Here is a 15,912-nt window from a genome sequence, read left to right on the forward strand (position 1 = left end):
ATCCCTGACATCCATGCTAGGTCCTCATCAAGGATAAGGGTCTGGTATACATTTTTAGGGGGAACCGCATGCCATTTTTTTTTTTTTCATGTAGGTCCCCATTGCCATCTATATCAGACAATGATAGGGTAAGGATCTGGTATAGATGAAGGGAATTCATGGCTGCTTTGTTTATAAACAGAAGTAACATAAGTCTAGGCTGCCGAGGCTGCAGGAGCTTCGGGGCAGTGGTTTGAAATTCATGGCATAAAAAAACTTTTTATCAAATGTCTTAAACAAACTAAAGCTGGCCATAGTTCGAAATTTGGTCAGTTCAGCAGGGGCCGGCTGACTTTCTATCCATGTGTGGACACTCCCGCTCAACAGAAGTCTATCTAACAATTGACTACTGTCAAACTGACTTTCACGACAATTGGAAACAACTAGGGTTGTCCAGATACCGATACCAGTATCGGTATCGGGACCGATACCGAGTATTTGCGGGAGTACTCGTACTCGCGCAAATACCCCCGATACCTAAATAGAATACTTTCCCCCCCCCTTTCCCCCCCCCGCCGCTGCCGCCGCATCGCCCCGCCGCATCGAAGGACATGGCTAGAGGGACATTGCTGCATATGTGAGGGACATGGCTAGAGGGACATGGCTGCATATGTGAGGGACATGGCTAGAGGGACATTGCTGCATATGTGAGGGACATTGCTGCATATGTGAGGGACATGGCTAGAGGGACATTGCTGCATATGTGAGGGACATGGCTGCATATGTGAGGGACATGGCTAGAGGGACATGGCTGCATATGTGAGGGACATGGCTAGAGGGACATTGCTGCATATGTGAGGGACATGGCTAGAGGGACATGGCTGCATATGTGAGGGACATGGCTAGAGGGACATGGCTGCATATGTGAGGGACATGGCTAGAGGGACATGGCTGCATATGTGAGGGACATGGCTAGAGGGACATGGCTGCATATGTGAGGGACATGGCTAGAGGGACATGGCTGCATATGTGAGGGACATGGCTAGAGGGACATGGCTGCATATGTGAGGGACATGGCTAGAGGGACATTGCTGCATATGTGAGGGGCATGGCTAGAGGGACATGGCTGCATATGTGGGGGACATGGCTGCATATGGGGGAGACATGGCTGCATTTGGGGACACATTTAAAAAAAGTATCGGTATTCGGTATCGGCGACTACTTGAAAAAAAGTATCGGTACTTGTACTCGGTCCTAAAAAAGTGGTATCGGGACAACCCTAGAAACAACCAATAGGCTGCAGACACTGATTCGTGTAGGGCTGGGTGGATAGAGAAATCAGTTTTTTTTTGTTGTTGTGGCCAGCCTAAATGTTGTTCAGTTATGGTTTACATCTATTTGAAGCTATACATTTTAATAAAAAAATTTTGTGTGTCCACAAAATACTACTTTGCTTTACCACTCTGAGAATGTTTATTGTAGGTGTGTCTTCTCAAATAATGTGCCAATGCTAGCAACGCACAAAGCTTATCACATAAAATAATTGTCGGCGTGGCATCATATGGTCTTGGTATTTGTCTTCTAATGAGCCATAACACATGTTAGCATAACCAACTGATCCGGAAAATGTAGAGTAGACATCCAGAACACGTGCAGGAACACAACTGGAAAAATATCTTCTAGCCTGAAGGCAAATGACGTTAAATTACTATCAATGAATATAATCCTTGCTCTAAGAGCACGGCATAGCTGGGAAACGGGCTATTTTTAGTTGCTCACTAACCTAGCCTGATTATTGTTACAACTGTATGCCTGCAGATCCAAATACACAAAGAATTTCAATACCCTGCACATATCATTACACAAAAGATTAGCCGGTTACAAGTAGCAGTTCCCATCACCTAAAATGTATGGATGGAACTCTTCAAACAGCTGCTGGCTCTAAGATTTTTTATCTCTCTTTTTTTACAGTATTTTCCTCCCTGTAGCTTATCAAGGAATAAAAGCATCCGGTGTATCTAAATTCACAGCTCCATAGGACACCACTGGCTGTTTGCGAAATAATTATTTCAGGATGGATGGCTTACACATCGTACTATCTTTCTCAGTGAAAAGAATGTTCCCCAAAGACCAGTGCTGAGGTCATTGCTGAGGCAATCTGCCTGCTTGTGTTTTCTTGAAGATAACTAAAGAATTCTGACTAAGATCATGTCCTTGTTTATTAATATGAGCCATCCGCTTGCCTTCGGATGTTCCTATAAAGCATTTGGACTATGCAGCCATCCTTTTCAATAAGAGAATATTTACAGCCAATCTTCTGGAAGACTCAAAAAGCACTATTTCAAATAGTTCAAATAAACCTATAATAGGACCTTTCCTTCTGAAAAAGCTAAGCCTGGTACACACTACTATTTTTTTTTCTGTTCAACCAAAACTGACTTAGGTCAGAGCCGATGTACTGGCAATTCGATGTTAGTACACCGATTTTCCCTGCTGTACTATCGTATTCTGACCGGAGGGCGACCAGCTGCCATACACATGGGCCGAATGCCGACCAGTTTCTATTGAACACATGAGCCAATGCCGCCCAACATTCGGCCCGTGTGTACTAGGCTCTAGTTGACTGTAGTTGCTTTGGCTTCAAAGCAGAGTCCCCTACCTGGGACAAGTAGAGTGATAAGAATGACATTTTTTTCACCGTCTCAGAAAGTGGTAGATTGCTGCCACATCCCCATTGTATAGAAAAAAGGAAAGACCCCCTAAATGGGATTTTAAAGGCACAACGCCACTGATATAGAATAAAAAAAATGATTAATACATGTAAATTTAGGTCACTTCACACATGAGATGATCAGTTTTAAAAAAGCCGTAACATAACACAAACTCAAACAGAACACTACATAGCATAAATAGCAAGTATGCAAGTGTATATAAATTGTAGTACTCTCCAAATTCCGATTCCAGTACCCAACGCATTTCTGGTTTCAAGCCCTTCATCAGGGTGATTGGACATAAGTTGAGAGATAAGGGTTTCTGTTTTGTTTTTTCAAACATACACTTGCTGCATTTTGATCTATCTTTAGACGTATTGAAGCCAGACACAAACAGATAACTAGCATTTTCAAAAGGAGTTAGGTAATGATAGCCACCATTTTTCTTTATAACTACTTCATGTAGTCATTAAAGCCCAACTAAATATTTCATTTAAATCGGCTTAATATTTTCAAGGTACATCAAAACAAATCGTGTGCAAAGTCTTAATTGTTTTTTTTGCTAACACCTTTACAACCGCCCAACATATACACAACCAATCAAAAGTTTTAAGTGTCCTTTTATGAAAGTGAGATCAGCGGCGATCCCGATTCTCACCGCTGATCTCAGGTCATGAACAGTTTATGAAACTGAGGTAATCAGCTGAGAACATGTTCTCCACTGATTACCTCAGCACAGTGCAGTCTGTAACTGACTGTCACAGAAACAGCCAGTTTATGAAAGTGCGATCTCAGCACCTCACTGGCGATCTGTGACAGAATTCTCACTTTCTGATTCACCATCTCTGAGGTGGAGAATCAGCGTGAGAAGCGTGAAGCTGGCTGAGTATTGTGGAGGAAGAAGGAAGTCTTTTGACTTTCATCCTTCACACATGAGCAGCCATACAGTCAGAACACATCTTCCCCACTTATTACACACCCCAAAATTAGCAGGTTAGGAATTTATAGTGTATGTATATGTGTTTATCTATCTATCTATCTATCTATCTATCTATCTATCTATCTATCTATCTATCTATCTAAATATATATATATATATATATATATATATATATATATATATATATATATAGAGATAGATAGATAGATAGATAGATAGATAGATAGATAGATAGATAGATAGATAGATGTGTTTATTTTTATACGCATATATCTATATATTTTTATATAGATATATACGTATAAAAATAAACACACACATATATATATATATATATATATATATATATATATATTTTATATATATATATATATTATTTATATATATATATATATATATATATATATATATATATATATATATATATTCTACCTGCATTAAAATGCTATTATTAAAGTAATTTTTATATAATTTCTAATTTATTAGTAACAAAAATTGTAAGCCCTAAAATATGTTTTACACATGGACTGTTCTATTACAGTTATACAGGTTTATATTTGTATACTTTTTAAAAAATATATATTTAATGATTATAAATGTATTTTTCATTTATATGAATGGTGTATAGCTGGATTAGATATGTGGATTCCATTCATATACTATACACCATTCACATTTAAATAGGCACATGTATGAGCTTTAAATATTGATAAAAACAATGTTTTTTAATAATTAGGTTAATGTATATTGTTTGGTGGGAATGTAACTTTATTATTTTATTAATATGTGGTGTATAATGTATGCTGATTCGTGTTCACCTTTTGTATTTTTTACTTCCTCATACTGTAATCCCACTATATCACGCGAGATAACAGTGAGAGAAGCAGTTCTCAGGAGTTTCCAGCCGTTTGTAGATCGCTCCTCATCTCAACATGAGAACCGATCTATAAAGTTTCATAAACAGGCACTCAGAGGAGAGCGATTTCCCCTGAGAATGCCTGAGAACTGAAAAGCGGTATTTTAACGCACTTTCATAAAAGGACACCTAAGAACACCTATTTTTCCAGTTTCTATTGAAATGTAAATAGAAATTTAAACTGCCAGAGGTGAAAAAAGTGGGGGGCGAACAAAAACTGAAAAATAATGTACATTTCAGAGTTATCCAAAAACGCCTTGAAAGTTTATGTTAATTGTTAATAATAAGTAATGTCGCAACTTTTGTTGATTACTTACAAGCTCTCTATCTGTATAAAAGCAGTGTTAAAACAGACTGTGTTACTATAACTTCTTTGGCAATATTTCGACAATATTGTACTGCAGGAAGTAGTATATTACTCTCAAAATGGCGATAAAAGGGCACTTAACAAAGGAAGACAGAAAACAAACCATTATAACCCTTAAAAAATGTTACAGATCTTTCCTTTAGAGAAATTGAAAGCCAAGGTACGGTTTCCTACATCATCAAAAGGCAATTGGAAACTAAAGGGAAACTCTGACAGGAGGAGGACTGGCAGACCCAAAGCCACAACACAATCAGAGGACAAGTTTCTGAGAGTCAACAGCTTGCGTACAGGGCCGGACTGGGAATAAAAACCAGCCCTGGAAAAAATGTCATACCAGCCCCACAGCATTATAATACCAGCCCAACATCATAACCATCAAAACATCATTATTTTCTTGTTCATGAGAGTGAAAACCATGCATTTAAAGCACATTTGAAGAGTGTTTTTATATATATATAAATTAAAATAGAAGGCAGATATAAAGGCACATATGGCTTTATAGATATATAAAAGAAAATTCGAGTTAAAAGTGGTAAAATTGGTCCATCGTCAAGGGGCACCCCAGGGACGTGGGGGGGGGGGACTCTGGAATGGGGGGGTTACTGATATAAGGGGGAACCTTTATATCGGTGCCCCCTTATATTATTGTATTCACTCCCCCCTCAGACTTGCCTGGCGGCTTTGTCACTGACCTCCTCTCAGGTGCACTGTGCAGGGCTCAGTTAGACGGCTCTAGGTTGGTAACTCTGGTTTTATCCAGGGTCTCCTCTCCACAGTCCACACACGTTTTACTTCTCCCATGACCCCCATCCTGGCGGCACTCCCACTCTTGACTCCTCTCCAGACTCCAGACATGATATAAGACAAGAGATGGTCAGAGGTTGCGAACATGGTACAAGAGATGGTTAGAAACTGCAGACATAATACAAAAGATGGTTAGAGACTGAGGACATGATACAAGAGATGGCTAGAGACTGGGGACATGATACAAGAGATGGCTAGAGACTGTGGACATGATACAATAGATTGCAAGAGACTAAGGACATGATACAAGAGATGGCTAGAGACAGAGGACATGATAAAAGAGATAGGTAGACACTGAGGACATGATACAAGAGATGGCTAGAGACTACGGACATGATACAAGAGATGGCTAGAGACTAAGGACATAATACAAGAGATGGCTAGAGACTGAGGATGTGATACAAGAGATCGCTAGAGACAGAGGACATGATACAAGAGATAGGTAGAGACTGTGGACATAATACAATAAATTGCTAGAGACTAAGGACATGATACAAGAGATGGCTAGAGACTAAGGACATGGTACAAGAGATGGCTAGAGACAGAGGACACGATACAAGAGATAGGTAGAGACTGAGGACATAATACAAGAGATAGGTAGAGACTGAGGACATAATACAAGAGTTGACTAAATATTGAGGACATGATACAAGTGATGGCTAGAGACTGAGGACATGATACAAGAGATAGTTAGAGACTGAGGAAATAATACAAGAGATGACTAAAGATTGAGAACATGATACAAGAGATGGCTAGAGACTGAGCATATGATACAAGAGATGGTCAGAGGCTGCGGACATGATAAAAGAGATTGTCAGAGGCTGTAGACATGATACAGGAGGTGTAAGAGGCTGCGGGCAAGGTACAGGAGATGGTTAGAGACTGAGGACATAATACTAAAGATGGTCAGAGGCTGCAGACATAGTACAAGAGATGGCCAGAGACTGCAGACATAGTACAAGAGATGGCCATAGACTGCAGACATAGTACAGGAGATGGCCAGAGATTGCAGACATAGTACAAAAGATCAATACAGCCTCATCAGTGCCCATCATTTCAGCCTCACTGTGCCCATCATTTCAGCCTCACTGTGCCCATCAAATGCAGCTTTATGGTGCCCATCAAATTCAGCTTTATGGTGCCCATCAAATGCAGCCTCACCGTGCCCATCATTGCAGCCTCACGGTGCCCATAATCGCAGCCTCGCTGTGCCCATAATTGCAGCCTTGCTGTGCCCATTAATGCAGCCTTCCCATGCCCACCAATGCAGCCTCGCCGTGCCCACCAATGCAGCTTTATGGTGTCCATCATTGCAGTTTTACGGTGCCCATCATTGCAGCCTCACTGTGCCCATCATTACAGCCTCACTGTGCTTATCAAATGCAGCTTTACGGTGCCCGTGAATGAAGCCTCACTGTGCCCACCAATTGCAACCTCTCTGTGCTCACCACTGCAGCCTCTCTGTGCCCACCAATTGCAGCCTCTGTGCCCACCAATTGCAGCCTGTGTGTCAACCATTGCAGCCTCTGTGTGCCCACAATTACAGTCTTTGTGTGCCAGCCATTGCTGCCTCTGTGTGCCCACCATTGCTGCCTCTTTGTGCCAGCCATTGCTGCCTCTTTGTGCCAGCCATTGCTGCCTCTGTGTGCCCGCCATTGCTGCCTCTGTGTGCCCGCCATTGCTGCCTCTGTGTGCCAGCTATTGCAGCCTCTGCCCATCATTACAGCCTCTGTGTGCCAGCCATTGCTGCCTCTGTGCCTACCAATTGCAGCCTCACTCACCATTTCCTGCATCACAGACACACAGCGACCGATGTACGGCACAGAGCTGGGTCTGTGTGTGTAAGGCGGCGCTATAACAAGGTCCTGCCCCCTAGACCGGCTTGTGTGATAGGCGGAACACTGATTCAATCTGGAAAACAATCACGCGAGCCTGGCTAGGCGGCAGCCACGGGACCTTGTTTTAGCGCCACCTTACACACACAGACCCAGCTCCGTACAAGAGGAGGACCCGGAGCACAGAGGGAGGGAGAGGAGCACTGAAGCCACCATTCAAAGCGGCCCCAGGCAGCCAGCCTACCGGGTTATTTCCCGGTATCCCGGTAGGCCAGTCCCGCCCTGCTTGCGTAATAGGCTGCTTACAGGACTCCCGCTTTAAGCCCGGCTTAACATTGTTTTGCGTACACACGGTCGGAATTTCCATCAACAAAATGTTCGATGGGAGCTTTTTGTCAGAAATTTCGACCGTGTGTAGGCGCCATCGGACATTTGCTGAAATTTTGAGAGCTGGTTCGCAAATGTTCTGACAACAAAATCCATTCTCGTAAATTCTGATCGTGTGTGGACAATTCCGATGCACAAAATTCCACGACTGCTCTGAATCATGTAGGAGACGGAAGCGCTCGTTTTGGTAAAACTAGAGTTCGTAATGGAGATAGCACATTCGTTACGCTGTAACGGACTGAAAAGCACGAGACTGAAAAACACGAATCGTCTCTCACCAAACTTCTACTAACATGACTGGTATTGAACTTCCCTTTAATAGTGCCCTCGTAAGCCTTGTACGTCACTACGTTCTTGGTGGTCGGAATTTCCAACAACATTTGTGCGACCGTGTGTATGCAAGACAAGTTTGAGCCAACATCCGTCGGAAAAAATCCACGGTTTTGTTGTCGGAATTTCCGATCGTCTGTACACGGCATTAGAAGTAAGCAAGTCGCTGTTTCAACTGTAAAAAAAAGGATTTGAACTGCTTGCCTGAGCCCTGAAGCACCACCAGTGGACAACTCAAGATGGGAAGAAGGTCTTATGGAACGATGAATCAAAATTTTAGATATTTGGTTCACCGTGCAGGTTTTTTTTTTACGCCATTGAGTAGGTGAAAGGATGTGTGACATCAGGTGTAAAACATGGAGGAGGAAATACAATGGTCTGGGGCTCTTTTGCTGGATCCAGTGTAGGCAACTTGCAAAGAATAAGTGGCATCCTGAACCAAAACTATATACACAACTTGGGTTGTCCCAATACCACTTTTTTAAGACCGAGTACAAGTACCGATAAGGATTACTGATATTTTCTTTTTAATGTCATGTGACAGTTTGACTGGTGGGCACTGATAGGTGGCTCTGATTTATGGCTGGCACTGATAGATGGCACTGACTGGTGGGCACCCATAGATGGCACTGATAGGCGGCACTTATGGGCACTGATAGATGGCATTGATAGGCAGCACTTATGGGAACTGATGGCACTTGTAGGCAGCAATTATGGGCAGGCACTGATGGGCACTGAAATGCAGCACTGATTGGCAATTGCATAATAAATTACATGTATGATGAGAGGAAAGGAAGGATTTTGTAATTGCCTTTCATCATTCATGTCATTTAACATTTATCATCCTTTATCATCTAGTAATTATGTTGCGACGCCCATCTTGGTACACCTTGCACTTGGTTGCAGTAAGTCAGCAGCGGACATCTTGTTACACCCAGCCCGAACTATATGGGCTGGGTGTAACAAGATGTCTGCTGCTGGCTTACTGCAGCTGAGTGCAGGGTATACCAAGATGGGCATTGTGATGTTTAACCTCCGACAGAGACATGGATCGTCACTTTCTTTACCGAATGTGATGGCTCCGGTCATCGTTTTGGACAGAATATGTGGCGGCGCCCTGCATCCCTGCCCCGGCCAGCTTACCCGTAGTTCTACTGCTGCCAGATCGAACTCTGCTCCGCCCTCTCCGCCTGATGACTTCCAGTTGCAGGTATCGGATTAGGCATCGGGACCAATTGTGCGAGTACAAGTACTCGCACAAATGCTCTGTATGGGACAACCCTAACTACAGCATTTTGCAGCCCTGTGAAATACCTTCTGGAAGAGGCTTAGTTGGTCCAGGGATTCATCCTACAGCAAGATGATGACCCAAAACATACCTCCATACCTCCAGGTTTTGTCACAACTACCTTAGAACAAAGACCTTAGAACAAGACGATAAGCTTCAAATCATGAAATGACCAGCACTGTTTCCAGACTCCATTGAGCTGGTTTGGGATGAACTGGACAGACGAGTGAAAGAAAAGCAACTACAAGTGCAACACGTTTGTGGGAACCTCTGCAACAGTATTGGGAAGAACTTTATAAACAATATTGAATTTCTGTTTCTGGAGAAAAAATGCCACAATGCCATAACGGCTGTTATGTCTGCAAAAGGTGGCTACGGATGAGTCAAAAAGTTACATTATCAGAAAACGATTTTGTTTTTGTGATTTCTTTTTTTATGTCCAATTTTTTATTTGTTCTATGCTTTATTTTCAAAGTACATTGAAACATTAAACTGGCTAAATTTCAATAAAAAACTGGAAAAATGGGGTTGCTCTAAAACTTTTACTTTTACTGTAGTGTATGTGCAGCAGCAGAAAGGTGGGCTGTAACACCTACACCATGGGTCTTCAAACTATGGCCCTCCAGCTGTTCAGGAACTACAATTCCCATCATGCCTAGTCATGTCTGTGAATGTCAGAGTTTTACAATGCCTCATGGGATGTGTAGTTCCGGAACAGCTGGAGAGCCGTAGTTTGAGGATCCCTGACCTACACACTGCACACATGCGTCGCTGGATGGCTGATGTTTCTGTGAGGAGAGTGTGCCAATTCTAGAGCATCAGACCTGAGACCTCTGGAGTCGTTTTCTGTGCTGGCATCGGCATCCATAGGCTCAGATGGCCACTATTTTCCCATGTCAAATTGTTTCTCCAAGTCATCCTCTTCTTCTGCTGGTGTAGGCTTGGTTAGTAGAGTGAGAGCGGCTCAGTTCTTGCAGGCATCCATTTAAGGTCAAGGGTTGGTTATGGCCAAGTATTCAGAGGTCCTGTCTTCCCCTCAAAGTGGATATGGTACATGAGTAGACTTGGCAATTGCTTACAGGTGATGTATTGCTGGGAACTCTGTGATTTCTGGGGAGACCCAGGTTCCTCAACAGCACTCTGTCACCAGGTTGTAGGTCATGAACCTGGACTCTCAAGTAATAGCTCCTCTTATTCCACTGTCCCTGAGCATAAGAAGCTGTTAGAGCCTTATTATAAACTGTTTGTAGAGTCTTTCTGACTCTGTCCACATAACCTTTGTGAATCACAGTTGATGTTCTCTCTGTGGAGACACCAAAGGCCAAGTCCACTGGCACTCAGGCCTCTCTCCTGAACACAGTTAGAATGAGTTAGTTGAGTAAGTGGAAATGCTTAATTTTAACCCCTTGACGCCGACAGTATGCAGATATGCAGCCTCATTGAACTGGCCTTTTTTCCATTGGGCTACATATCTGCATATCTGTCTTCGTGCTGGGAAGGCACCACATGGCACGTTTCCCAGCACAGAGACTGAGGTCTCACCCAAACCCCCGGGTCCTGTACTAACAATCCAGACCCAGAAATCTGGGGACCACCTAATCGCTGGGATAGCTTCTGATTGACTATCACAGTAATCAGACACTGTGAGGCCCACCCCTGTGTTTCTCTCTCTGTGAAAAGAGACGAACGGTACAATATCTTTCTCTCTCTTAGCAGAGAAAAAAATGTGTGAGGCCCCGTACACACGACAGAGGAACTCGACGTGCTTGGCACGTCGAGTTCCTCGTCGAGTTTTGGGATGAAGCCGCCGAGGAGCTCGGCGGGCCGGCTTCTCCCATAGAAGAACGAGGACAACGAGAAAATAGAGAACATGTTCTCTATTTTCTCGTCGAGTTCCTCGGCGGCTCCATCGAGCCAAAACTGTACAGACGACAGAGTTTCTCGGCAGAATCCGGGTTTTGACCGAGTTTCTCGGTGAATTCTGCCGAGAAACTCTGTCGTGTGTACGAGGCCTAAAAAAAAAAAATTATAATAAAAAGAAAAGAAAAAAATACCTAGATCAATGTTTGATTTAGGTCAGTGCCGGGGTTAGTGTTTGGGTCAAGTAAGGGGCAAAGGTCATGGTCAGGATATTTTGGACAGGATTAAAAAAAAAATGTATTAGTATCAATGTCAGTGTTAGGCCCCGTACACACGACCAAACATGTATGCTGAAACTGGTCCGCGGGCCAGTTTCAGCATACATGTTCGGTCGTGTGTGGGCGCGAGCGGGCCGAATTCCAGCAAACATTTGCCCGCCGGGCCTTTTCCCAGCAGACAAATATTCCTGGACGTGTTTTAAAACCGTCCGCTGGAATCCTGCCCGCTCGGACATGTACGGTCGTCAGTACAGACCTACCGTACATGTCCAGGCGCCCGCCGTCCCTCGCATGCGTCGAATGACTTCGACGCATGCGTGGAAGCCTTTAAATGGCAGGCCCGCCCACGTCTCCGCGTCATCGCCGCGTCATCGTCGCGGCGACGACGCGGACACGCCCCGCGTATTGTTTACGCGCGGACTTCTGTACGATGGTGTGTACAACCATCGTACAGAAGCCCTCTGGCAGACATGTACGGTGAAAACGGTCCGACGGCCCGCTTTCACCGTACATGTTTGTTCGTGTGTACCCGGCCTAAGTGTGTTTTAGGTATGGTAGTAGGTTATGGTAGTAACAATAAATATACAGCTGGATGCACAAAATAGTTGTGATGATCTGTGTGGTTTTACTAACGCATATCAAAGTTTTAAAATTGTGCTTAGGCATCAAGATTTGTTTCACCCTTAAGCACAAAGAGGTTTGTATTTGACTAGACTGCCCCTCAAAAGTATATTACTACATTTCTAATAATGTCACAATAGTGTTATTATCAGATTGACGATGTATAATATGTTAAATAAGCAGTTCTGGTTCTCTGTTGGTCAGTTTTCCTGCATGAAACATATATCTAATAAAGTATTACAAGACTTTGTAATGTTGTACTGACAAGTTATAGTTTTGATACTTAAGGCTTTGCCGTACACACCTACATTTTTTGGTCGATTCCTGCTGAATGGTCCGGAATGCAAGCTGCGAGTGGCCCATTCAATACTACCTGACTTGACAAACTTTCATTGAAAAATTGAGGGAACTGTCTGGAAAATTGTCCACTGAACAGTATTTGCATCCAATCAGTCACAGTTAGCAATCAGATATTCAGTGAGCCGCAGGGGTTGATTACAATAACAAGAAGGGAAGATTCCTCTATGAAGCTGTTTAGTGTAGATGGAAAGATCTATTAGATTTCTCTTGTACCACCCATGGGCTAAATTAGAGAAATCTATGCATTTATGACTAGCTTAAGATTCAACTTCTATTCAATAAATATTATTATATGACACTTACAATGTAACCCAAAGCTTATATTTCAGTTTTTGGTGGGCATCAATGGGTTAAACCTCCTACAGTTTTCTTATATTTCTCAGAGACTCCAGGCTGAGATTTTCCTGCTTTGCCCCCTTCCCAAAAGTCTATACAAAGATTTTACCCCCTTGAAGCTAGATTTTCCAGTGATCTCACTTTCTATACTGTGAATCCATCAGAAGAACCTGGCAACATCATTTACCTTTGTGGCCACAAGAATGGGTCAAAGCTGTAGACCCGGTGGGGATAATTCTTCCTCCACTTCTGATTTTGGGCATGTCTGCGATAATCAGATTATTGCTAATGATTTACAGGGCACTAAAAGCACTTTTGTTGGTTAATGGAGCTCATTATTGCTTTGTGAGATTTTCTAACGAGTGTGTCTGATCCTTTTCACTCCTATGGAGAGGTGCAAAGGATTAACAGTACTGCAAATATGTCATCAGGCAAGAATTGGGGCTGGTCCCATGTCTATGGCCACCCTAAAACCAGCATGTCATCCAACTTGTTGGCAGAAACTTAACGGTTATATCAGTTTTGAGTGGAGCTATCCAACAGTGTGCAACAAAAGAGCTTATGTTTCTGTGAAAAATATTACAGAGCCTATAAATATACACTGATTGCAAAGGTTCATTTACTTAAAGAGGTTGCATCCCTGTACAGTATGTATGTACATTGCACAGCATCAAGCAGTCAGAGCTTGTTGGTTGCCTAAGCTCTCACAACCCATCTGCTTCTAGCCAGTGATGTAAATGTACCAGCTGTTTATAAAGAACCACTCTGTGTCGTGCAGGAGGCTGGTCCCTTTACCTTACATCAGCCTTGTTTCCCAGCATAAGTCACTGTCTCGCCATCCATGCTGCATTGTCTCTAAACCTTCCACATCTCTAGCAATCTAGCATCCAAATGAACTAATCCTCTTACAGGTCAATGATTTTTTTTTCCCTGCTTAGTTTTAAATTACAATCAGAACCATGATGTGCTACATCTGATATTACCAAGCAGCAAACCTTCTGCAAAAAAATACTGGAAACCTTTTTTTTTTCTTTTTTTTTGGGGGGGTTAAAAGCAATCAAGAAATTGGTCAGGAGGAAGCCATATCAACGTTGTGCTCAAAAATGAAGGCTCTTCTCTTATTGGTTCTACCTTGGCTAAGTCCTGCCAACTATATAGACAATATGGGCAATCTACATTTCCTGTATTCTGAACTGTGAGTACTCACAGTCAACCTATATGTGTGTCTGTGTGTGATGTCCACATATGTGTCCAAGACCTCCCTGTTGTGATCATTCAAGGTAAATGTGTTTTTTTGTGTTCATTCAACAATGGTAGTTTACAATCAGAACTCTTGTGTTCATTAAAACATGTTATTTATCGTGTGCATTTTTCCCATTTGTCTTGGTGTCTTTTTAATGGCAGACCGTGCAAAGTATGTCAAAGCACAGGTTGGTGTAGAAGGAGTTAAACGTTATTTACAGTTTGCATTTATATGTATGATTAAGTCAGGAAATTAGTTATTGTTTCAGTATTGCTGTATTATTATTGCTATTCTTATATCTGATAATGTTGACATACATTGTACAGTGTGTTTATTATATACATACTGCATATTAATAATATAGCTACTACTATAATATTTAAGTGTTACATTCCAGCATTGCCAATAATTTAAGGTCAATAAGAGACACTTTTCAACAATAAACCTTATGATTGGAGTACCGTAGTAAATCAGCAACACAACGGTGTGAGCATTTTGCCCTCGTTAGCCACCATCCTCGTTCTTTGCATTCACCTGTCCCTTTAAGAGACCTGATTTGTATGCTTAGAGTACATAGTCAGCGTCCTCTTATACAAGAAGAATGTTCGCCTTTCCTCATGAATAAGCAATGAAGAAAAAAAAAATCATGTGTTTGCTGACAAGGAAACGATCCCATTTCTTGAGGGATTAGCAAGCAGCAACAAGAAAGTGACCGGGATGTGCGTAAAATATCTATGTGATCTATCGATATCTCCCATGACCATGTTACTTGAAAAATCATAAAAAATTCCAGACCACACGTGAAATAACCTCTTAGCTGGTCAGTAAGTTCCAACCGGATGGATTAGCCTTGGTGATTGGAAGGATTGGGTTAAAATGACATTTCAAGAGCACTTCAATCCGGCATCTGCACTTGACAGCAAGCAAGACTGGCCCTGATCAAGCAGATCTAACAAATGGGGACAGGAACAAAGAGCTTGTTGTCGAATCCATCTCCATCCCTGAAGCACATCGTTAATCATTAATTAATAGCTGTGTAATTGCACATACTATGGCAGGAAAAGGTGCCACAGGAGCAATGCCTATTCCTCAATTAGCCCTGTGTAAAGTCTGAATCAACAGCTATTTTTTGTCACGTGTCCTTTTGTTTACGTTCAATGATCTGCATTTGAGATATGGTGAGATGTAGACACATTTAGGTCGGAATTGTTTTAATAGTCAAAGCTCAGTAGCACAGTTGAGCGCTAATCCAGCACAGCGTATACTTTGCAACGTCAACAGATTAATGTAAGAACTGGAAGTAAGTAGCACTGCCATTGACGTTGTGATATTAGTCATTTAAAAGAAAACTGTACGGAAAGAATACAAAGATTGCCAATGCCAACAACTTCTTCTGACACACTGAATTATAGGGCTGTCATGCTTTCTGACGTACAGACCTGAAACAAATAGGCAAATTGGGACCTCTGACGTTACTCAGACTTTGCAGATCTGCATGCTTGTTCCAAGTCAGTGACTCAGAAAATAATAAAGCCAGAGATAGCCAGGCAGGTCACATAGCATTTTGGGTGCCACACACAATCCCCCTTCATCAGTTTGAGGTACAATGGCAGAATGTTAAGTGGACTCAAAACTACTCCTAAGCAGACTGATCTGC

General features: G+C 42.4%; 1 protein-coding gene across 3 annotated transcripts in view; it reads left to right on the forward strand.

The window, feature by feature from the left end:
- LNX1 (ligand of numb-protein X 1) overlaps positions 1 to 15,912 on the forward strand; it is a 282,181-nt gene that overhangs the window by 41,681 nt on the left and 224,588 nt on the right. Inside the window, exon 1 of one of the 3 annotated variants that reach the window (XM_040334852.1) lies at positions 12,247 to 14,207. The exons of the other annotated variants lie outside the window; for them this stretch is intronic. Within the exon in view, the coding sequence (XP_040190786.1) occupies positions 14,116 to 14,207 (92 nt within the window). The 5' untranslated portion in view covers positions 12,247 to 14,115. Of the gene's footprint in view, positions 1 to 12,246; positions 14,208 to 15,912 lie in introns of those variants that run through there. 3 annotated transcript variants of the gene reach the window in all.

The sequence above is a fragment of the Rana temporaria genome, chromosome 1 (assembly GCF_905171775.1).
Source record: "Rana temporaria chromosome 1, aRanTem1.1, whole genome shotgun sequence".
NCBI classification, from domain to species: domain Eukaryota; kingdom Metazoa; phylum Chordata; class Amphibia; order Anura; family Ranidae; genus Rana; species Rana temporaria.